Raw genomic sequence first — 24,599 nt, 5'->3', positions numbered from 1 at the left:
GTCCAGAAGAGGCTGTTTATCTACAAATCTCTTCACCGTCCCATCATTATGTTAATCTGATGTGCATGTTCTCTTTCGGATTTCACTGAATATAAATTGGCCCTAATTGTCTGAGGCAGAGAATTGGCTGTGATTTTAATAATCTCTCCAGAGTAAAGTACCTACTTTACATTTATTCCAACATAATTGAGCATGGCTGAAACTACAGGAAATCCTTTTTTTAAACTCTTTTTGAATGTGTAGCTTCATTGCCCAGTTAGCGACTCTGATCGCGGCGATCCGCTCTTGCACCGATGCTGTGTGCTCATCCTGTCCTGGGCTCTCTGGAAGCGTGCCCTTCCCCTTCCTCGTGACAGATTTCCCCTTGTGAAGTATTTATCTAGCCGGAGGAAGTGCTGCCATCTGCTCTGCAGACGCGCCCAGAACTCCACGTTACCTTCACATTCACTTCCATGGACTCGTCCACATGGTTTTATAGCTCTTAAAGTCATTAGTATTTTTTAAACTGTTTACGGTATATTCAGTGATATGGCCTTTCTTTAATATATGTCATAAGCATTAGGATTGAAAGCTAATATAGTGCCTTGTAAAAGTGTTGACAACCTGTCGACTCTTTAAAATGTTTCATGTTTTAACTATAAATTGCAAAAGGGGTTTTATTTAATACGCCAACATAAAATAGTGCGTTATTAAGAAATGGAAAGGAAATTATGCATGACTTTCTATATATCATTTAACAAATAAAATGAGCAGCATGCATATACGGTATGTTCAACCCCTGAGATAATACGTTCTTGAACCTGGAATCAAATCTTAAAATTTTTGGGATACGTCTCTAATACGTTTGCCATCTAGAGACTAAAAGGTTTGGTAGTGTCATGCTAATACCGTGTAGTGGTGTGTAGCCAGTATGGTTCAACTAGGTTCGACTACTGGAGCAGAATTTAGCTTTAAGTGAAGTAGCAGACCACAGACCAGGAAATGAGTTTAAACTGTTGGACAAAAGATGTTGGTAATGTATAAAACACAAAATATCAAATTACTCAAGCAATACAGAAAAAACAAAACAATCATACCCAAGTAGCCTGGTTTACAAAAGATGAAGTCATTCTAGTCTCTTATGCAGAACCTAACAGGGTTTTTTTTTTCAGGATTGTCCGGTATTTACCTCTGTCCATCCTCCCATCAACTCTGACCAGTTTCACTGTCACTGCTGACAAAAAGCACTAGTTGATATGTTGGTACACATTAACATTTCCTGTTTAGGTAAAAAAGTTCAGTTTTTATCTTATTTTTGCCCAAAATTGCTTTTCCCACCTGAGATGTGGAAATTTTCAGCTGCTTCCCATTTTCAGGGAACGGACCGAACAGTTCTCTGGGAGATATTCGAAGCTTGGATATTGTTTTATAACTTAGGCCCGTTTAAGCATTTCTCCAGATTTATCACTGTGCTGGCTGGTGTCTTCCCTGGTCAAAGGACGCACCCTCCACTTTTCACCTCTTTATTTGTCCTGCAATTTTCCTGGGATGACATATTTTAAGTCTCAAAATATGCGGTACCGCATATTTTCAGATGTTGAAAGATTAATCTTTCAAGCCATTATTTCAGTCTAATCGCAGTATCCCTATCCACCGGGTGTAGTTTCACCTTTAAGTCTCACCTTTGCTGTAACCCCAGTACATCTTACAAGATATTGTAAGATGTGTACGCTCATGGCAGATGATCTAAAACTAATGAATATGCTTTTGAATTTTGTATCCTTCATTCAGCTTTTCAGTTCTGTCTCATAGTGAGACAGAACAGTTCATTAATTTGTACTTCTTCAGTTTGTGCTGGCTTTAATGCTGTGATCAGAATGCTGAATATAATATGAGGAGACTCTTAAAGTATTATCCATTCACAGAGCATTTCTGGCCCATTGTCATATTTTCAGATGTTGAAAGATGAATCTCTCAAGTCATTATTTCAGTCTAATCGCAGTATCCCTATCCACCCGGGTGTAGTTTCACCTTTAAGTCTCACCTTTGCTGTAACCCCAGTAGAGTCTCACTCTACTACAGATGTGATCCCAGCTATGTTAACATATTTCCACACTGTGGTCTACAAATGTCTCGAGAGCTGAGGAAACCCTTTAACTGGGACTGTCGATGTGATGCAGGTCAGACCTTAGTCATGCACAGAGACCTCCCAACAGTTGACAAAGGAGTGAGACACCCAGTGCATCCGAGCTCAGACGCACAGCAGCCAGCGCTAATTAGCTCAGCAACTCTGCAGAGGGCGGTACCGCATTAATTAGCATAAAGTGGCCAGAGGGACCTGCTGCACCCATCAAACTCGCATTACTTAGCATATTTAGAATAACGTTACGGGAGAGTGAGTGTGTAGGTGGAGTAGGTATGTTAGCTATAGCGGTCGCTTTGAATTCAGCATTGAATCAGTGCAGGTTTTGTGTGTGAAGTTTGTGGTCATATAGCTGCAGATCACAGTCTTTCCAGTGGATGGCAACAGCTAGTTTTCACTTAATCTCAGATTCACTTTCATGTATTTTTGTCAGCTCAATGAAGAATCGTGTCATTGACAGTGACTTAAAGCAAAGAAAGAGCAGACTCAGGGGGGAGTTTATCTGTGACAGATCCTTCTATTACTTATAACCTGTAACAATGTTTGTTTAAGTTAGTGGAGCCTGAAATATAGAAAGATACATTTATGTTCTGATCTATGGCTACAAAAGAGGCCATTTCACATATTTGAGCAGGTTTTGTGCAGGTCCTCCTAATTCCTAATTCCTAATTCAGAATAATACCTGCTCAAAGTAAAATGCATGAGTTGGGCATTTTGAGTTACTGGTGTCTAAGAATAGATGCATTGCCTTGCAAAAGCATTCATACTACTTGATTTTTTTTTCTTTTATAATTTTTTTATTATTATTATTATTTTATTATTTTTTATTTTTATGTCTCACTATAGATTTAGTCCACTTGACCTGGATTAGGTCACGTGGAGTTAATCTGACCAGAGTAGCTTTTCCCACCTGAGATGTGCAGTTTGTGGTGGTTTTGTGACAAGTTTTTAAATATTCAAAGAGTGTAAATTCCTTTGCATACCAAATTCATCAAATATATTTTACTTTCTAAATCACTTTTTAAGATTTTATGTACAGAATTTATACTCGGAGATCTATGAAGTTATTTAGATGAAAGAGAGAGAATGGTTGAATTATATCACCCTGGCTACTTCAAATGTATTGTTTTCATGCAGGTCAGATCTCGATGGAGGGCTTTGCCCGATATCTGAACGGGGAAGAGAACAGCATCATTCCCCCAGAGAAGCTGGACCAGAGTGAAGACATGACCTTTCCACTCTCTCAATATTTCATCAACTCCTCACACAACACATACCTCACAGGTACGTGTGCAGAGATGTGAGTCAGAATTATTTTCTCAGTCGGTCTAATTGCACAGGTACATCCTTTATGCTTCTCTACAAATGAGCGGATCAGTCAATAAGCAGCAAAATTAAAGTGCCGCGAGCGAGAACGTTCAACTTTATACCTCGCAGGTCAGTCAATCAAATCTGGTGGTGCATCTAAAGCTTCCTTTCCTGTGTTACCACTCAAGAGGTTATCCAATCAAGTCATAGCCTGAGACTCCTTTCATTGTCATTCATGAGTTAAATATTTCTGCCGACTGGTAGTCACAGTAGCTGCTTCTTGGCAGCGTGCCACGGAGGCGTTTGCAATACAGGGGGCCATTTTCTCCTCAATGGATATTAGAATTCATCTATTCAAATCTATTCTGAAAGGAAACCGAAGTGCATTGAATCTTTCAAGTGAATCAGACCTCTCGAGCAGTGGGAAAAAAATGGAATTGCTGTAATGCCCCAACCTCATAGACTGCGAAATAGAGAAATGAGAAAAACAAACAAGGGCTGTTTCGCTTTCTTCTCACGAACACAGCTTCCTTTACTTCTCTTCAAAGCGAAACAAGTTTTGCTGTTTTTAAGTGGGAGCAAGGAGGTGCACCTCTAAAGGGCAGGTTTGTGTCATTGCTGCAAAGGCATCTTAATCATGTGTTTGATAGTGACTAACGCAATAATGTTTGGCAAACCTCCCTTACTGGTTTTAAAAGGATATTAACTAAAAAAAAAAAAGAAAATTGAGGAAAAAAGCTTCTGAAAAGATCAGCATAACGAACTGAGAGCTTCTCGCTTTCACATAGCTGTTTTTAATGTTGCAGGAAAGCAAACCGCTAATGCAAAGTGATAATTGCTTCACTAATGGCGACATGTTAAAGAGATTTGCCTGCATTAGACACTTCTACTGTTTTTTTTTTGTTTGTTTTGTTTTCCATCTTGCCAGGAACTGAAAGGATTAATGAGCTGGTGTGTGTGCTTGTGTGTGTTGTGCAGCGGGCCAGCTCGCAGGAAACTCCTCGGTTGAGATGTACAAACAGGTCCTCCTGTCTGGGTGCCGCTGTATTGAACTGGATTGCTGGAAAGGACGCACCACAGAGGAAGAGCCTGTCATCACTCATGGGTTTACAATGACAACTGAAATCTCTTTTAAGGTACGGGCAAAAAAAAACAACCCTGAAACCCTTGATGCATGGGAAGGAGCAGAAGATGATCTTGAAATCTGTTTCCTGTCAGTGCAGTTTGGGTTACCTAAATGCTTTTTTATTAGAAGATGCTCTGTGTTTAAGTTGAAAATACCTGGAATCAGAGTCACCACCTGGATTTAACTAAAAAAATAGGAACAAGCATCATATTTGATAATTACTGCAAAGGAGATTATGTTTAAGGTGTTACCAATTTATTTCACCCCAGCCAATGCAATGATTGTTGAAAGGCAAATTCTGTGATCGTCCAATAAAACATTAGATTGTGACCTTTTTTTGATGGCAACCACAACAAGGCTGCCATCCACCACTGTATAACATTATGGATTTTTGCACCCTTATCCTGTTTCATACATTTAACCAGTGAGATTGTTTCTGTGCTTAAACAATAGCTTTAACTAAAGAGTGCTGGTCAAAGTCCTATACTAACTTTCTTGTTTATCAAATTGACTATAACTGTTGGCTGGTGTTAAGAAAAGACTAAAGCCCCAAAATTTGCTTTAAGGTTAAATCAGTATTGTAACCTAGTTATTATAGCATTTTCCATCCAACAAATTTGTTTTCTGTTAATATATATAGGAAAAGTATTCTTATGAGGTTTGAAAAAAATGAAAAAAAGAGTTACATTTTTTTATCATGGCCTCATTTTAACACGGAGAAACCTTTCAGAGCTCCTCCATCCTCAGCTTGTACTTCAGGGCACTACTGTGCTACATTCTCATTTATTGCAATGCCATTCAGATCAATTATTGAGATTTGAAAATAGGAGTTGGAAACGTTTGTGTCCAATTTTATACTTACTAAAGGACTACAAATGTGTTGCGTTGCATCGGTTTGATCCAAGTTGATTTGTAAAACATTCATAATGTGATTTTTTTTTTTAATCACACTGTTGTCTCTGCTGTGAAAAACGTTTGCTTTTAGTGTTTTGTGCTGGAAAGCATTAAATGAGCTTTGCTAGAAAAAGGCAACAGCAACATAGGCAGCCCATTTTATCATTCCTTATTAATGCTGCCTTCACAGAAGATCAAGCAAACTTTGCCTTCTGCACTAATGTGCCTCCTAAGAAGATTCATATTCTTTTGAGTCTGAAGCCTCCCTGCTGTGCTTTTCACTACAGGCTCATGTATGTTTCTAAACACTGCTTGATGCCCTAAAAATTACTTATTTCATGCTTGCATGCACAGTCTTTCAATGATTCATTATTAGGAACTGAAGAACAAAGAAAGCACTTTTAAAAATTTGTACAATGACTCTTCTTTATGACATCCATCACTGATATACCATTGGTGAGTTTTATGTCTATTTGACAATCCTATGTTGCAAAGTACACAGAGAAAGTGTGATAAGATAAAACACAGAGTGATAAGAGAAAAACATCAAAATCAATTGTACTAAAAGAGTAAAATTGTCCAAACTCCATCTTTACTGCTGCACCTCATCAGTTTTTTCATCATGTTAGGATCAGTATGTTCCGGTCCTGTTATTTGGTGTTATTTCTTTAAACTAAAAATCCTGCATTGTTAATTAAATTAATATTAACTTTTATAGGAACTGACTTGACTTTCTGAGAAAACTGTTGGTGGACTGAAAGTAAGCTGTGGACACAGTAAATAAATATCAGTTTGCGTTTGCTGACTGGTCACTATGAGCTGATCAGTTCAAGGTTCAAATCCCTTTTTACTTATTCTGAAAAATGAAACATTTGTGTCAATGATGCTTCTGAATGACACTAAGCTCTGTTAAATCAGAGCATTTTACGAACCTGCAGTCCTTCTAGCAGCAGGCTGCTCTTCCTCCTCCTCCTCATCATCCGTAAATGCAATCTCAAGGCTTCTCTTTGACCATCTGACAGATATATGCGGCATCAAACTGCAGTCTTAAAAACACACCACTTCCTCTGGTCTCCAAGCAACAAGTAACAAACTCGAACACAATTTGTCCATGCATGTCTTTCTTTCCACCTCAAGCGCTACTCCTGTTGCGAGTGTGGCGCTGCAGTTTATGTGACTAGTGGATTACTGGAAATACAAATGCAGTTTTAAAATGACAGTTTAATCTATTAATAAAAAAGCTTTATGTCCAATCCAGTGTTCATTTATTAAAAATGAACACTGGACCCCCTCCCTGAACAAATGCACATTTTTAATCGTTATGTGGCATATTCAACAGTAGATGTATTGGAAGGACAGTGTGACTTTAACTAGGCCACCTCAAAAGTCTCCTTGTATTTACTCAGGTTAACTTCATCTGATAGTAAAAATAATTTTAGAATGGGAAGCATTTAGGTGCATCAAAAAAAATAAAAAATGTAATCTCTAACAGTAAATGCTTTTTCACAGTACTGTACATTTTTAAAATCTGTAACATTTTTTGATGTCTAGTTGTATTGTTTGAATATCTTTAAATATATATTGAAGTAAATACATTCTGTTAGAAATGATACACAGTAATAAAACACATTTTGTGTTTGTGGAACGCAGCATTAAATGTTGTGCGGTGAAATGCTGTGGCAGTACCTCTAACAAGTGTAAATTCTGAACACTCATTTGTAACAACATTTTTTGCAACATCCATGAAGTCTTACTTTTACTTTAGTTGTCTGAATCTAAAAATGTCCAAAAAAAAGTTGCTCTAACTCAAAATATATCAACTATCTGACCAAAACACATTTAAATAGGAAAATGCAGTAAATCCATAACTTAACGTTATTTTTAAGAAATTTTTATTCTTCCATTTGGTCGCATACAGCTGGTATTGAAAGACTGACAGCATCAACAAACACTATACGGGTTAAGAGTAGACAAAGAAAGGCAGAGTTGGATTAAAAAACGAAGAAAAGAAAAACAAAAAGAGGGGCATGCATGCTGCAAATTGCATGAGACACAGATGCACTGAATAGTCCTAAAGAGAAGAGCCAGGGGGTAATTTATCAAGGTCTTAAGAGGGGGAGAGCACAATAAGGAGAAATTCTTCAAAGGAGGAAAAATATAGCTTTAAACTCTTAAGAATTGAGTAGATGTCAAGAGAAAAAATAAATAAATGGGTGAATTAATTGATACTGGAAATTCTAATATAATTTGACTAAGAGAAGGAGCTTAATAAAATTAAAGTGGAAAGCAAAAAGAGGGGAGCTGAGAAAGATGGAGGAGAGCTGAAGATAAAGAAGGCTGCTGATTTTATTGAAAGACATGGTGCAAATGGAAATGAAGGCATTAGCTTAACTGACACTGTTGTTAACAACGGTGTAATTGATTTAGACGATCAGTGGTTCAGAAGAGTGATTTCAGACTGGTTCCTCTGAATGTGACAGAACCTCATTAGTCATATAAAACAGACATTAATGATTGGGAAATCAAAACAGTGCAGTAATTGAAATTATTTTATTGATACTGACTCCCTTTCACTGTAATGATCTTACTTCGTATGACCAGTTGTCAAGAATGCTTTAAAATAAAGTCATATATAAACCTGGGTAAACTGACACATTTACCCAGGGAAATGGGTAAATGTGTCTCAAAAGAGATCCTGTTTTTCAGGATCTCTTTTGTGTTTGCTTTTGTGTTCAGGAAGTGATCGAGGCGATTGCAGAGTGTGCCTTCAAGACCTCGCCGTTTCCTGTCATCCTGTCTTTCGAGAACCACGTGGACTCGTAAGTCGGCAATCTGCTTCAAGTCGGCACCTACCAGTTTTGACCTTTTTGATGAGCACAAAGCGTTTGCCAGCTGTCAGTTACAGGGATGAGGAGAACATTTTGATTGGTTGTTCTATCTTTAATATCTCCTAGGGGATGTCAGGGAAGGAACATACATATTCAGTGTATTGACATTTAGCAGAGAAATCATGATTGTTTCTCTGTGCTTTTGTGCTTGTGTGTCCATGTCGGGGTGTGTGTGTGTGTGTGATGAATCGAAGACCAAAGCAGCAGGCGAAGATGGCAGAGTACTGCCGGTCAATATTTGGAGACGCATTACTGATGGAACCACTGGAGAAATATCCTGTGAGTACACAGGATGCTCGAACACACTCCACATGTTCACGTTCTCACTCTGACATTCACACTTTCAGCAGCTCCTTCTCTTCTTTTACACGCACCCCGATACATAAAACATGGCATGCAGTGAAGTGTTCAGAACGTATTAACCCACGGAAGAGTGCACTCAGGAGCCAAAGGAGTGTTTGCATGTGGTTCTTAGAAGGTGGCATTTTGAGGTGAAAAGTAAGAACTGACTGTTTTTAACTCAAAGTAACTGAAGGAAAACATGGAAATGGTGATTGAATACATCGATGCTAGAATGATTTTCAACTCGTTCAAATCGGCTTTGTTGAGGCGTTACTTTAGATCAAGATAAAATGGGAGCAAAGTTTCACTCAATCATGCAGAGTCCCCTTAGCTCATGACAAAAGTACCAGTCAGCAAATAAACAAAAGTAAACTATTAAATTTCTGACCCCCACAATTGCACACAGATGTACCTGCTGGACATTTAGTCGCAAAAGACCAGTTTTATTTATTTTTTTTAATAACAAAGAGGTACAAATAAACAAATAAAAGATACAATAAAAACTAAAAACAATGGTCCAGTTGTAGTTCAGGCATAAAATCTAATTGCAAATCCGCAGCAAAGATTGAAAATTAATGTCCGGAGAAGCCTTTTATGCAATTTTCTTGAAATCCACTTCATAATTAAGAGCTGTTTTGTATTAGCTTAATAAATAAAATCGCCTCAAAGTCCTATGTTAATATTTGTCGTTGAAATGTGACAAATAAAGGTTATTCAAGGTATTACATCTAATCAAGCCAAGGTCAAAGCTTGCAATATCAGTGTTATTGTGAAAGGAACTCAGGCAACAGGTGTTGTCTTATTTTCATGTAGACCAATCTATTTAAACAGAAATATAGAAATTGCTGCAAATTCTCATAGCCTCTCCAGAACGTCTGTCTCTTTCACTCACACACACCAGCAACTGTTTACATGCCACAGAAGCCAACTTCAGATGACTCATCGCAGAATCACTCCTATTCGTCTGCATCACCTCTGTGCCATCACCGAGACTGGAAATGACAGGCGTTTAAGATTAAATGAAAGTGTTTCATGCTGTAATCACAACATGGCTTTCCTTGGCAGCCCTTTATCAGCCTTTCCTCTGTTGCCATGGCTACTAGAGAAAAGCTTGCATTGTCCCTTTGTGGCCAAATGCTCAACCCTCCCTCTAGCACCCCCTCCACCCAAAAGACGTCTTTGTGTGTGTGATGACGCAGGCGTCCCGCGCGAGGCAAATATAGACACTTGTCGTACAACTCTCACATGCACACCCCCTCCGAACTTGAAAACACACACACACGCACATGCAGCACACACACTTTAGCACAGAAGTTATTCCCCTCACATTTTTCAGCAGGGAAATTGCTGTCCCTGTTGGTATAACACCACGGAGGAGCGAAAGTTCCCACCACTCTGAGGCAGCATTATCTCACACACACAGGGAGTTCCACTCGTCCTGCCGCCTGCCAAAGACACATCCATCTGAGAATTACAGCCCTCTGACAGGGTTTGACATTGAAGTATTATCAGGGAGAAGCCTTTTGAATAGAGTGGCAGAGGAGGGAAAGTGAAGGGGAGGGAGAAAACGAGAGGCACACCAAGGGGCGGAGCTGGAGGAACAGAGAGCGAATGTACCTTTGAAGAATGAGATTTTTTACCACTGAGCTTGTAATAACTGGGAAAGGTGAGAGCAATGACAACCACTCCCCTCTGGCAGCGAGGCAGCCATGTATTCAGCATATCGAATAGAATATCAGCTCTGTGAGTCTGTAGGCGCACTGTCAGATAGGGTAATATAGCTAGATTGGTTCCAGCTCAACCAAGGGTGAGGATAAAGAGGATTAAGATTTCGTAGAACTGAAGTTCCTCCTTCATCTCCTCTTTACAAAGATCTTTTTCACTACATTTACTGATGCAGACTAATTTGTTGGTTACCTTCCGCGATGAAACAAAGCAGGACAAAAAGCACAATTATCTCTGTACTACTTAAAGCTTAAAGCTGACTTGTATCCTTTTGTAGATTATTCAATATTTAACACAAATCAAACTTTGCTTTTGATTTTCATTTTCTATCCATTTTCTTCTGCTTATCTGGCGTTGTTAAAAATTATTATTGTTAGCCCTCCATGGTCTTCCTCCACAGAGCCGTCCACACACTTCAGTGTTGTGGCACTTTCAATGTAATCATTCTGGGTCGCATTTCCTCTTAGGGCCACTCTAGGAGATTGGTTATAGCTCCATGAATCTTAAAGATTTTAATTATATTAGCCACTATGGCCAATATAGTGGCTAATATATAGCCACTATATTGTGGCTATATACACAATATAGTGTATATATTGTGTACACAGCTTCATGTTCGTGAAGCTTCATGTAGCTTCACGAACATGAAGCTACTTGGAGAGAGTCTTCTCTTTCTGATCTGCTGAAACAGCTCTCGGCTTTGCTTCCTCTGTTCCATGTTCAATATGGTGCAAACTACCCAGTAGCTTGTCAGGTCCTTTGAAACTCTGAATAAGAACCTGTGATACAATGTCAAAACATATTACTTAGCAAAGTTTTTTAAAACAAGCAATCTAATTTTGCTATTTATTTTAGTAGATGCATCTATCATATCAAAGCCTTTTAGATATGCATTAGAAAATTACTTGCATTTGAATCACTTTTCAATGAGCTCCAACAAATTCATCACCGTCTATTAGTTTTATTTATTTTTTTACACTTAAGCTATAAGCAGTCTGTTCAGTGAACAACAATGGTGCTTCATTATGTTAGCTACAATACTCGTGAAGGTTGTGTAGTACAAATATCTTCATCACAATAACTGAAAAATACGTACATTCTTTTAAAAATGAAAGTGTTTATCTTGAAGTTCTTTTCAATCCTGTTGACTGAAGCTGCCAACAAACCAGAATTGGCAAGCAGCGATGCACTCAGGCAGAAAGCAGACAGGACTGAGAATAATACGTGGAAGCGAGTGCAGACAGAAGACTGCAAAACAATATTCCACCCACCGAAGACGAAGATGATGCAGCTTCAAGCTGAAATGTCAGTTCTCCATCACTGTCACTGGTCTGACTTGCCGCGCTATAAATCACCTGCCTTTGGATTGAATTATTTGTTTTCCTACAAAGTTTAACAACATAAAGGTATATACTGACATTAGTTTAAATCAAAGGGGAACTTGTTTTTCAGTATAAAGGTTATGTCAGAAAAATGAAATGAAGGTTAAATTCCAGGTGAAAATCGATATAAGCGACTATTGTTATAAGTTTAATTTTATTTTTGCAATCCATGTCAAAAAGTAACCTGTTTATTATATAGAGCCATTACATAGACAGATATATATTTTATATTCAAAATTCAGTTTCTCAGAAAATCTGAATACAACATAAGGCAAATTTTAAAAAAGCCTTTAAATACAGAACAAATATGTCAAATAGTCTTCACAATCAAGAGGACGAACGCCGCCTTAAGAGTTGTCCTGCTGATGGTCTACGATACTCTCCACTAAGATCTCAAGCCTCAACAGGGCTTTGCTGGTTGTTCAGCTAAGGTGTATCCGAGTACATCAATAAAATGTTGACCTAGGGCAAAAAAATGGTCCAAAAGCTTCAAAGATAATAATATCCTTGGGAGAATCATAAACCAGATCCTATTCAAGAGCTTGAAGGGGATTCATGATGCATGGACTACAGCTGGAGTCGCTGCTTTAGGAGTTATCAAACACAGACTGTTGCATTCATTGTGTTAAATCACTTCTGCAATAGAGACAGCATTAGAAATGTCTTTCCCAGGCTAAAGAGAGAAAGGACTGGACTCTGGATTAGTGGTCCAAAGTTCTTCTTTACTATAAATGTTTCACTTAATTTGGAAATCAAGATCACTGAGCCTGGAAGAAGAGTGGAGGGTCCCAGAATTCACTTTGCTTGAAGGTCCAGTGTGATGTTTCCTCAGTCGGGGATGATTTGTGGTGACATGTGATCTGCTGGTGTGGGTCCGCTGTGTTTTATCAAGTCTGAAGCTAGCTCAGCATTCAACCAGGAAAAGCCGATGAGCTTTATGAACATGCTGATTTCATTTTGTGAGCAAGACCTGCCACCTGCCCAAACTGCCAAAGGTACCATAAACTGGTTGAATGAGGATAGTATCTCTATGCTTGACTGGCCAACAAATTCTCCTGAACTAAATCCCACGAGGAAAGGGGTTTTCTCAAGAGGAAGATATTCAAACAATGCAGATGAGCTTAAGGCTCCTATCAAATCAACCTGAGCTTCTTTAACCCATCAGCACAGCCAGAGCCTGACCGTCTCCATGCCACACTGGAATGATCTAGTCATTCATGCAAAAGGAAACCCAACCAAGTGCTGAGTGCATAACCATGATTTCACTCGATTGCCATTTCCAGCCTAAAAATTCTCCTTTATTTGTCCAAAGTAAGAATTTGGGTTTTAAATTTTCTGTAATTTACATCACTTTGTGTCACAATTGGCAAACAAATCTATATAATGAGATTCCCTTTTTTAATTGGTTTATGTAAATTGCTACCTGCAGAGTCTGCAACCATAGAAGTTCAAACCTGTGCAAAAATATTGATTCCAATTTTTCAGCCAGGAAAACGGTAACCTAATAAACCCGCAAAGAGCAGCACAAACTGAAACCAAATATTTCTTTTATTTCGTCCTACACAGTGCAAATATAGCATTCTTCATAACTGTGGCAATGATTATTCATGGTGTGTTGTGATAGGTGAAAGCTAGTAGGCAAAAGTCGCTCAAGAGATGCAGCTTATGACATTTTAAAGCATAAAGTGGAGAACCATCCAGTAAAGCGCACAAACAACAGTTTAGAGATTTTAGAGAAAGCTGACCTGATTACAGCTGAGCTTTACTTAAATAGTTATATTTTTTAAATTTTTTTATTGCATCTGCTTGGAGTCAAGATTTAATGCATCTTCCAATGGTGTGAGTAGAACCATTTGAAGCCAATGCAAACAGGATGTCTAATCGTTTTAGCCTCATTTCCCTGCAACAACAGCAGAGAGGTATCGAGTCTGTCTGCTGCTGATAGAAAGTAGGCTATTAGGCTGTTAAATTTTGTCTTAATCTGCTGTGTGAATCACCAAACTCCCCTTTCTTGTAAACATTCAGAAACACTGAGGAAACAAGAATATGTTCATGACTGATAAGTTAACACCGTAGCTATGCATGTGTACATGTACTCATCATTACTGCAAACTTTTTTTTAAAAGAAATGAATTATTGATAAGGCTAAACACAGTGATCCTAAAGCAGTGCATCCCATTAATAATTCAAATCTCTGCCGACTTCAGGCTCGCTCTCTTATGAGTTTGGGTTTAATGCTCAGTTTCCTCCCAAGACGCTGATTGAGGTGTTGATCTGTAATGATCAGCACAGCTTCTTAGGATCTCCAGAGAACTTTTTTTTTTCTTCTCACTAACAAGAATTTACTGCGATTTTAGGAATTCTGAACTGAAACACATTCCCCCTTTTTCACAGTTATCTTTCTGTCTCTCCATCTTCGCCTGCACTCCTTTCAGCTTGACGCTGGAGTCCCACTTCCCAGCCCCATGGAGCTGATGGGGAAGATCCTGGTGAAGAATAAAAAGAAACATCACAAAACCGAAGGAAGCACCAAGAAAAAGCTCTCTGAGCAGGTTTCCAACACTTGCAGTGATTCCTCCAGCGTATGTGAGCCATCCTCCCCCAGTGCAGGTACGGCACACCTGAAATCGCACAGACGATTTCAAATATCCAAAAAACAATAAATCTTTGCATGAGACACCGTCGCATATGTTCTACGATGTAAAATGTAACCATCTGGCTGAAAATATGCTGTGAACCAAAACTTCTCTGGCGCCGAGAGACTGAAGCAGCGAAGCAAAACCCTACTGTTGTTCTGTATTTTATCATTTTTATGGCTCTTTCCATCAGTCCAGGATATTATTGGCTGCTGCACACACCTTCTGGGGCTCCTTAAACACTAGCCAGAGGCAGCCGTCAACTTGTCGGTGTGTGTTTGTGTGTGGGGGTGTGCATGCAGCTGTGTGTGCATTATGTTGTAACTGTATCACAGCTGCTCCCTGGCTTGAGTTTTCTCAGATCTGTTAACAGCCAGGCTGTAGTGTGCTGCACATTTTATTTGGACTTTCAAATGTGTGTGTGTGTGTGTGTGTGGGCGTGGGTGTGTGTGTGTGTGAAGTCCACCTCTTATTCCTAGAATTTATGCTGTATTTCTTGCACACACTGCCCCCTGGTGATGGAACATGTGTATGCCAGCACCAAATCTTTTTTTTTTTTAAATAGTGAGTCTTTATTTGAGAGGTCAGACAGGAAAGTGGGTAATGAGGGAGGGGTAAGATATGCAGCAAAGGTCATCAGGGGTCATCCGGGACTCGAAACTGAGCAACCTGCCACATTGAGGACTTTCCACACATGGGTTGTGCTTTACTCTTGTGCCACTGCAGAACCCAATCCAAAATCCTTTTATCTTGTACATTCAGAAGCAATAATTAGGTCAATCTGTAAAGACGACAATTTTCTATTATCAGTGTAGTGGCATTGAAAGAATAAAAGAACTCCGTTTTTATCTATTTTAGCAAGTGAATCAAAAATAAAGTGAAAACAGTAAATGGAGTTTGAAATACAAGCAACAAAAATGAAAATTGTTTTTGTTTTTTGTTGTTTTGTTCTTTTTCCTCCAAGGTTCAACTAAAGAAGAGACGGCTGATTCGTTACAACCCTCTGACGGCGCTGAGCTCAACCTGAAACCACATGGCAGAAAGTCTATTGGTGAGTGATGACCTAAGCCTAAAATCATTTGTGTGGTCCTCATTAGGCTGGAGCTGTAGGTCACTTTGACCATTATCTTACACATAATTTCCTGTGTCAGTGTGAGCTAAGATACAGACGAAGAAACTGAGTCGGTCTCTCATTATGCATGCAGAGAGGCTGGGTGAGTTTCAGCTTAGTAATATTAAAATAAATATCTGTCACTGAGCTCCATCAGTTACAGCTTCTTGGTGGTAGACTCGCCTTGTTATTTTAAAGTTAGTGGATAGAACTTATTACTAAATAAAGCTATGAAAAGATGATCGATATTTAAAAAGGTCAGTGAGACATTTGCTTCGTCTTTGTGAACATGTCAAATAAACCTTTGCAATTAATTTAAATTTAACTGTAACTCATAATTTTAGGTGAGGTGGAGGCCGAAAGCGATGATGAGGATGACGATGATGATGACTGTAAAAAGGGCTCCATGGATGAGGTGTGTATGGAGGAAGTGGCACACATATCTAGTGGGTTGAAAATTGTTTTCACAAATAAAAATCTTCAAATTGTTCCGACTTTTTGCATTAATCTCCAACTGAATCACCACCAGCTCTTCGAGGTGATGTTTCTATCAGCTTTGCACTTTGATGGAGAAGCACTTCTGCTCATTCTTCTTTGCTAAACAGCTCAAGCTCAGCCCAATTGGATGGAGTGATTCAGTAATGTCTATATTGCAAAAAGACTGCAATTAATATTAACTATTTATTTAATTACCTTGCATTCAGGCTTTGTGTGCCTGTAATATACTTGCTGATACTTTTATATTTGCTGATAATTAAAAGTATCTCATTACTTTCATTGACATGAAAGTAATCAATAAATTTTTTTTCAAGTAGCTGGTAACTGTATGCAGTGTAAATTTTCTGCCAAAAACTTTATTTTACATGTAGTGTTTAATCTTACTCTCTCTTAAGATTCTTAAGAACTTCATGATACTGTTCCTGTATATTGTTATAGAGACTTAATTATACACATCTGGCTTCTATTTAGTTACTTACTATTTTATTTGTGCTGAATTTTATTGAGGTTATCAACTAGACATATATTCATGCCGAACTTTTCAGATTTTAATTTCTAAAAATGTTTGCACTAATTTACATTCAGCTACAAAATTTCAAGAATATTTACCAGGATGTAAATATGTATGATCGTGATGTGATTGAACATGAAAGGTTTCAAGGAGCGTAAATCTTTCTGCAAGCCACAGTTTGTAAATAGTGACAATGATTTATAATTGTTTAAATAGTTCTTTTATTTGCACATCTGAGGTTGTCCGCAAATGTTTGATTTTTTATTTTATAATAATTTTGTCTCCCCTTACCTTTTCAATCAGATTTTATTCTATGACGACCATTAGTCCTTGTCGTATTTAAGACACTTCAAACTGAGATTGAAAAATGCTTCAATAATTCCAAAGTGAAAAAAAGAGAAAAGATTTTTGCAAGTTATTGTTAACCAAAAGGAAAAACAAATAAAAGAGCATGTCCAAAGCAGGGAGGCGATGCATTTTAGCCCCAAGGGTTCACCTCTTCTGTCACAGAGCTTTGTTGAAGGTTATCGCAGTGTGCAATAGTGTCCTTCTGTATTGGTCTTTACTGCACTGGACTTAAAGAAGTATCTGAGCAATTTTCTGCTAACAGCTTTAGGGGCTTCAGAGGGGTCCCTAACTCAAAGCCACCCTTCTTTTGATTGGTTTCTTCACTTTCTTTGAACCACTGGCTTTGCTGTTACACCATCCATTTCTCCATAAAGCCGACTTGGACAAAAAAATTTGTTTTATTTCCAGTTCAATCTGTTGTACAGGTGAACACCAGTGTAGCTGTACTTTTTAAAACTGTCTTTTCCGAGATAGGGATGTTGTTTAGCTGGATTTCAATCCTTTAAAATGATAGCAAAATGAATCAATGTGAGCTAAACTCCAATTGATAAAGAGTTTTATTTTCCTTACCTTATTGAATTGAAGTGAACTACTGGTCCCCTGTTGCTTAGAGCAGATTTGCTTTTTGCTTTTTTTTCCTGACCTCCTTCACACTGCTTTATACCTTGTGTTTCCATGGTGACCATACACTCCCTTAGCTGGATACTTCTCCAGCACTCAAATGTTGCCCTCCTACTACTCCAACATTAAGCCAGAGTAAGCCATTTCTACACATAAGCGCCACTGCTTCAGAATTAGCACATGTAGTTCCAAAATTTTGCCGCAAAGTTGGATTATATATATTTTTTCATCAGAGCACAACTTAATCTAATGCTACACTATGGAGCTGCTCTGTCTGCAGCGATGAAGATTTTGTCACCTCAGCATGCTGATGTGGCAGCCAGAACCAACTTTGTGAATAATTCACTTAATTCACTTAGAACTACGTTTTTCAATAAGCTCGTATACATGGCAAGATGGGAAAGAGTGTGAGAACAGCTTAAAGATGTTGTGTCTCTTCATGAACAGGGCACAGCAGGCAGTGAAGCGTTCGCCACAGAGGAAATGTCCAACCTGGTCATCTACATCCAGCCTGTCAAGTTCTACAGCTTCGAGACGTCCAAAAGTAAGCAAGATCAATCAACATTTTACAAGTGTAATAGCAAATGGAAACATCCGGCCTTCATTAGGCATGCTGAGAAACACCAACCATGTTAATTTTTTTATATAATACTATAATATACAGTATTATATAACTATAAACGATTATATGTTTTGCTTTAGTAGAGGATAATTAAATAAAAATTAATGTTTCTTGTGAGAAGTGTGGCCTATTCTCACAATAAGAAACTAATTGCATTTAAAAGCTGCAGCTGCTTTATTTAATGTTCCTACGTTGACCTGCAGAGATCAACCGGAGCTTCCAGATGTCCTCCTTTGTAGAGACCAAAGCTTTGGAGCAACTGACAAAGTCTCCAGTGGAGTTTGTGGAGTATCCTTCTTTAAGCACAGCGTTCTGCTTTTTGCTGTCTGGAAAACATTTGTTGTTGTGCTCGTCTGGTTTCTGCTCTGACGGTAATGACTTAAAGCAGATAGAGGCCAACTTCACTCTGCTTCTGTGCTTTTTCATCTCCTTTTATTCTGTGTTGAGATTTCACTCCATGTTCACTCCAACAGTGACATCACCAGCAGCAACGGCACAGTTTAGGTCACGAATGCATCTGTGATGTGATAGTCATAATTATTTAGCTTTTTAATTATTTATTTTAGCAGTTCTTTTTGGAGAGCGCTGATGATACAAAATACAACTTTAATTATTTTTAAATCCAAATTGGGTGCAGAAGTCTGATTTTATGGTGGATTCAGTTTAAAGAAGGTCAAAATTTCACATATAGGCTCAAATATCTACATATCTCACTGTTATGTTAACACATGTCTCATAGCCCATTGCCCTTTGACCACGTACTGTTTCCAGCTACGAACAAGCGTCTGGTTAAATTTGTGTCTGACATAGTCCAAAATCTTTTGACACAGTTTACATTGAAGCCACCACAGAGACTCAGCATTGACAGAAAACATTTGGATGAGGTTTTGGGATCTAGGCTTTAAAGATCTACCTGTTGTTTTGAGGTGAAGCTGAGGACTTTGGTAGTATTCTTCCTCCTTTATTATTTTAACTTAGTTCTACAATGCAATGTGGAGTGCTTTGTAGTTTGATGACTAAGCTGTGCATTTATATGCAGCTGTTCTTTCCTTAACCGATTGTGCGCAGATACAACAAGCTGCAGCTGAGCAGGATCTACCCTAAAGGTACTCGAGTAGATTCATCCAACTACAACCCCCAACTCTTCTGGAACGCCGGCTGTCAGCTGGTAGCTCTCAACTTCCAAACCATTGGTAAGGGAAGACTGCAACATCTTTTTAATAAATCTAATTGGCTAAAAGCTTTATTCGTCTACAGCGTGCAGAAAAAATAAATCCTGTCTATTGTCCTCAGACTTATCGATGCAGCTGAACCTGGGCATGTATGAGTACAATGGGAAATGTGGTTACAGACTGAAACCAGAGTTCATGAGACGGCCAGATAAACACTTCGATCCTTTTGCTGAGAGCACAGTAGACGGGATAGTCGCCAACACACTGTCTGTTAAGGTGTGTGTGTGTATATTCATATTGATCCCATTCAACTTCTGTAGGTCTGTCTGTGTATGCTTACCTGATAGAATAACATGTGGCAGAGGGCGGTTTATTTATCTGTGTGTGTGTGTGTGTGCGTGTGTGTGCGTGCGTGTGTGTGTGTGTGTTACTAAAAATCAGGTCAGGGTTCAATAAAAACGTTGCACGACTGGTTGTAAAATGTGATTATGTTTTTGATCTGGTTCTGGATCCAGAATGTCCTTCACTCAGTCATGCAATAACTTAATTTTCATTTATTACAGATCATCTCAGGTCAGTTCCTGACCGATAAGAAAGTAGGCACATACGTGGAGATCGACATGTTTGGCCTGCCAGTAGACACCAAGAGGAAAGCATTCAAGACCAAGACATCTCAGGGCAATGCCATCAACCCTCTCTGGGAAGAAGAGGCCATTGTTTTCAAAAAGGTGAACTTTATGTTAAAACTTCACCTAATGTCCGAGAAATTTAATAAAGTTGATTTCCCTTACTTGTACAAAATTGCAAAGTACAAATTTACTCAAGGATAAAATTATTAATACCTTGACGTAAAATACGATGAATGTATGGAACTGAATTTGGTCTTATTAATCTGTAATGCTAAATAATAGATAATGCTTAATAATGCATACTCTTTTTTTATTTTTATTTTTTATTATTTATTTATTTACTGAAATGTTCTAAGTACCATACAGGCATTTGGTAAGATTTCTTTAATAGAGCTCTTCATTATCACCCTTACAATTCAGTTTTATATTTTATCTTTTTTTCACTCATATAGTATGTGTACTTTTAGAGGATAATTTTAAATATCATAGAACAGCATATTTGTTTGGGAGAATCACTTCATTTAGCACAGCACAATGATTTCTGTTTAGAAATGCTTGCATATGCATCAAACTGAACAGTGAAAAACCAAAATATGAGCTGGATCTTACTATAAACTGGACTAGAACGTTATAAAAAAAAATCACCTTTATTCCTATGATGTTATCTGACCCTGTATATACTGTTATGTTTAGGTTGTCCTTCCTACACTGGCTTCACTGAGGATAGCAGTGTTTGAAGAAGGAGGAAAGTTTATTGGCCACCGCATCATGCCTGTTTCAGCCATCCGTCCAGGTGACAAAACTCATTTCTTCTTAATGTCATTTCAAACCATATTAAATGCTCCTACGTTTAAAAATAAAACAACAAAAAAAAACATTACATATTAACAGGCGTAAGAATATTACATTTTAAAATGTGAATGCACAAGACATTAAATCGCATCATTTTCTTTCTTTGCAGAAATATAACATCTCTCATTTGTTTCAGGTTATCGATATATCAATCTAAGGAATGAGAAGAACCAGTCGCTGATGCTACCCGCCCTCTTTGTTTACGTTGAAGTGAAGGACTACGTCCCAGACACATTTGCAGGTAAGTCATTGGCAGAGGAAGGAAATAGAAATCCTGCTTTGTCATCTGGGATTACCAAATTTTTTTTATCCTTGCTCCTTAGACGTCATTGAAGCCTTGTCCAATCCCATCCGCTATGTCAACCTGATGGAGCAGAGAGCCAATCAGCTGGCTGCTCTCACCTTAGAGGAAGGAGGAGAAGAGGAAGGTGACAAAGAGGTACATCAATATAAAAATAAAACACGCTTTGCCTCACATATAAGTTATCTTACATAAATGTCTAATTGATATTTTTGGATTTATGTAGGTTTTTATGTAGTTGACTATTTTGATAACAGTTTGCGATAAGCAAGTGTGTTCAAGTAAGGAGATATAAAGCAGCTTTGAGTTGTTTTTTTGACTTGTTTACAAGTACAAGTTCACATGACATCCAACCTTTTTATGATCATTTAGCTTTGTAAAATATATAGAGGTACTTCAAATGTTTTCTTCTAGGTGATGCCTGTAGCTCTCCAATCCACCATCCTCTTCATAATAACTTTATGATGTACAGGAAACATTTAGGTGACGTTTTAGCTTTCTAAGCTTCTTTTGAAATTTTGTATATGCAATGCAAACAGTTCAGAGTGAAGCTGTTCACATGTTAAAGTAAATTTTCTAAATTCTTTTCTAAATAATTTTAATTAAGGCTCAGAGAAACCCCTCCAACACAATCTGTTCTTTTATATTTAAGACTGACTTAAATGTCCTCATTCACACCCTTACTATTAGTCAGGAATACCATTCGGATCAAGACTCACACACAGAGGTTTTATTCTTACAGTCTTTGGGAGCACTTTGATCTTGTTGGGAACTGTAAAGTAATATTTATCTCTCCCTCTGCAAATAGTCCAGTTTTGGAAATTTGCTATGTAGGGAACAGATTTCCTCTTCAAATAAGCACTGTTAAGATGCAGTTTAGATTGAAATGATGCGGGAAGGCTTTTCTTATAATCAGGAGGGTTTAAACTGCACTGAAACCATGTAATGAAAGAATAAATGAATTAATCTTAATCTTATTCCTACCACAAATACCTACGGGTGCTACCAGACGGCTGTCTGCCCCACTTTAATTCCAGGTCATCCACGATAAATTGAACTTTAGCCAGCTATGTAGCTGTGTTGTTATGATTTTTATATAAAATATTATAAGATCATCTTGTTTAAAATATTAAACCTGACTGTAAGTGTAATTTAAGTTTTACGTATAATGAATTCTGTTGTTAATATTGGGTCCCTTGATTGTTTGTGTCAAATAACCTCATGAGATGAGTAATTTCAAAACATTTCAGATTTGACCAAATTTGTTAATTTGTCCAGCTGAACCAAAGATGTGTCTCTGTATTTTCATCACTAATGGACATTAAGAACGCTAAACTAAAAGTGGTAACTATTAAATCAGGCACTTATCGTAATGTGCGGGTAGAAACAAGTAGCAATCGGTGCGTAGTTGTAGTTTGTTTGAACTGACATAATGGGGATAAGCAGCCAGGGATTGTCAAGGCCGCTCATGTGCAAGTTCTGTGTTACCATAGCTCGCATATAACATCTGACTTATTCAACTAGATTTGCTTCTTTGTTTCAAAATGTATCTCAGGAACCTTTGCGACTAATGTGTAAAAATATGTGCAGCTTTGTAACATCTGCCTTTGAAGTTTAAAGCTCAAGCTCAAAAATTTTAAAGTTGCAGAAGCAGAGCAATGGGGAAAAGGCAGAAAAGGGGAATTGTCTTTGGGAGAAACATGAGAATTTACAATATTAAAATGAGGTCACCTTTATCATGCGAGATGAGGCAGGACCCAAGTTATTAGTTAAGGGAACTGCAAAGGACGGCTGTCCCTAAGGGTCCTCTTTCATCTGCTTTGCCAGCTGATATGATTACCCGAGAGGATTTCTTGTTTCATGCTGTGACCATGGCAACAGGGACCTTATGATCCAGAGCGTGTAAAGGCAGGGCATAAATGTGGCGAGAGAACAGAAAGAGAGTAAAGATCGGGCTTGAGTGATTTGCTTCAAAGTTTAAGTGATACAAGCATTCTCAGTGTGAGGAAAACAAGACCTGCTGGCACTCGATACCATCTGCAATGCTAAGAGTGGGCTACCAAAGCTATGTCTACAAACTGGCCTGCACAGCACTGGTAAACAAGTGTACTCTGAAGATAGAGAGAAAAAGGAGATGTTTAATTTTTGCCCCTTAACCCCACTCCCCAAAAAAATTCTGAAGCTGTGTTTAGGTTCACTGCTATCCGTACGTAGTTTTCTGCTGAAACCAGTTGACTGTTTTGAAATGAAGTTGATCTACATGTTTGTGCTTAATTTGATGAACAGGTGGAGGCAGGAAGCGATGCGCCCTCTGAATCTAAAGTGGACCAGAAGGCAGCAGTACCTGCGGAGAACGGAGTGAGTCACACACCCATTATTGCCCCCAAGCCTCCTTCACTTGTTGGGCATCAGCCTCAGTCTGCAGGTACGAGACTTCCTCAGCCATTTGCAAACCAAGTGCTTCAATTACTGTAATTGAGGTCCAGATATTCTGCCACTTACTTAATGTACTTGGGGGAACAGGTTCACTGAAACCATCAGCGAAGACAGAAGACATCATACAGAGTGTCCTCACTGGTAGGGTTCAAAATGATGTCATGAGCAGTGAGAAGTTACTCACTGCTCATGAGTAACTTCTGTAGTCAATGTTATCATCTTATTTTTGTGTAAGTAAACCTTCCTTGACTCATCCAAAAAAACATCATTATGAATGTACAAATTATAATCTTTGTTTTTGTTTCCAACCTTACCGCTCTCATTTATCTGTTGGTGTTCCAGAGCTGGAGGCTCAGACGGTGGAGGAGTTGAAGCAGCAGAAGGGGTTTGTCCGGGAGCAGCGAAAGCAGTACAAGGAGATGAAGGAGCTGGTCAGAAAACACCACCGCAAAACAAGCGAGCTGATCAAGGAGCAAACGGCCCGCGTCTCTGAGCTGCAGAGTCAGCATCAGAGGCGACGCTCCACCCTGCAGAAGAGCCACAAACGTGACTGCAAGAAAAGGTAGGTGGCGCTCTCCTTCTGTTTTACTTCCTAATTGTTTTGTTGTTTGAATTCATATAAACTTGATTGAGTTACAATCAAGTCAATTTAAATGTCCAATAACTGAATTCCTGACCCATTCTAACCTTTGGCTTCAAGTTCATAATGATGGACATTTTAAACTTAAAGAAACTATTTTCTGAACATGAAGAAAACAGTTTGTTACCTAATTAAATAATTTGTAAGATCTCAGCATAAAGAAAGATGTGATGCATTTAGTAAACAACTGGTAATCTGTATTATTGAATAGACTGTGTAATACCTGACATGTCCAAATATTATTTCCTTTAGAAATTCTAAAGATTTATGGATTAACTTTTTCAATTTTATATATGTTTAAATCAGTTTATTCTCATAAATGCTTTTTTATGGCACTTCCAGAAAAAATATAAAATTTTTCTTGACTTTTACTAATGCATCTATTTGGGTTTTTTGTTAATATTGCTAATACTGTAATCAAAATCAATAATCTGA

General features: G+C 38.2%; 1 protein-coding gene across 1 annotated transcript in view; it reads left to right on the top strand.

The window, feature by feature from the left end:
• plcb1 (phospholipase C beta 1) overlaps positions 1-24,599 on the top strand; it is a 118,115-nt gene that overhangs the window by 71,797 nt on the left and 21,719 nt on the right. The window contains exons 10-27 of the mRNA XM_005805628.3: positions 3,260-3,406; positions 4,409-4,566; positions 8,187-8,269; positions 8,533-8,617; positions 14,223-14,397; positions 15,388-15,474; positions 15,879-15,949; positions 17,960-18,056; positions 18,338-18,422; positions 19,203-19,327; positions 19,428-19,582; positions 19,870-20,034; positions 20,629-20,728; positions 20,924-21,028; positions 21,111-21,226; positions 23,375-23,513; positions 23,612-23,665; positions 23,867-24,086. Of these exons, the coding sequence (XP_005805685.1) occupies positions 3,260-3,406; positions 4,409-4,566; positions 8,187-8,269; positions 8,533-8,617; positions 14,223-14,397; positions 15,388-15,474; positions 15,879-15,949; positions 17,960-18,056; positions 18,338-18,422; positions 19,203-19,327; positions 19,428-19,582; positions 19,870-20,034; positions 20,629-20,728; positions 20,924-21,028; positions 21,111-21,226; positions 23,375-23,513; positions 23,612-23,665; positions 23,867-24,086 (2,167 nt within the window). The remainder of the gene's footprint in view (positions 1-3,259; positions 3,407-4,408; positions 4,567-8,186; positions 8,270-8,532; positions 8,618-14,222; positions 14,398-15,387; positions 15,475-15,878; positions 15,950-17,959; positions 18,057-18,337; positions 18,423-19,202; positions 19,328-19,427; positions 19,583-19,869; positions 20,035-20,628; positions 20,729-20,923; positions 21,029-21,110; positions 21,227-23,374; positions 23,514-23,611; positions 23,666-23,866; positions 24,087-24,599) is intronic.

Source organism: Xiphophorus maculatus, chromosome 15 (genome assembly GCF_002775205.1).
Source record: "Xiphophorus maculatus strain JP 163 A chromosome 15, X_maculatus-5.0-male, whole genome shotgun sequence".
Lineage (NCBI taxonomy): Eukaryota > Metazoa > Chordata > Actinopteri > Cyprinodontiformes > Poeciliidae > Xiphophorus > Xiphophorus maculatus.
The sequence above is the reverse complement of the archived record's forward strand: the minus strand, read 5'-3'. Positions and strand labels throughout refer to the sequence as shown.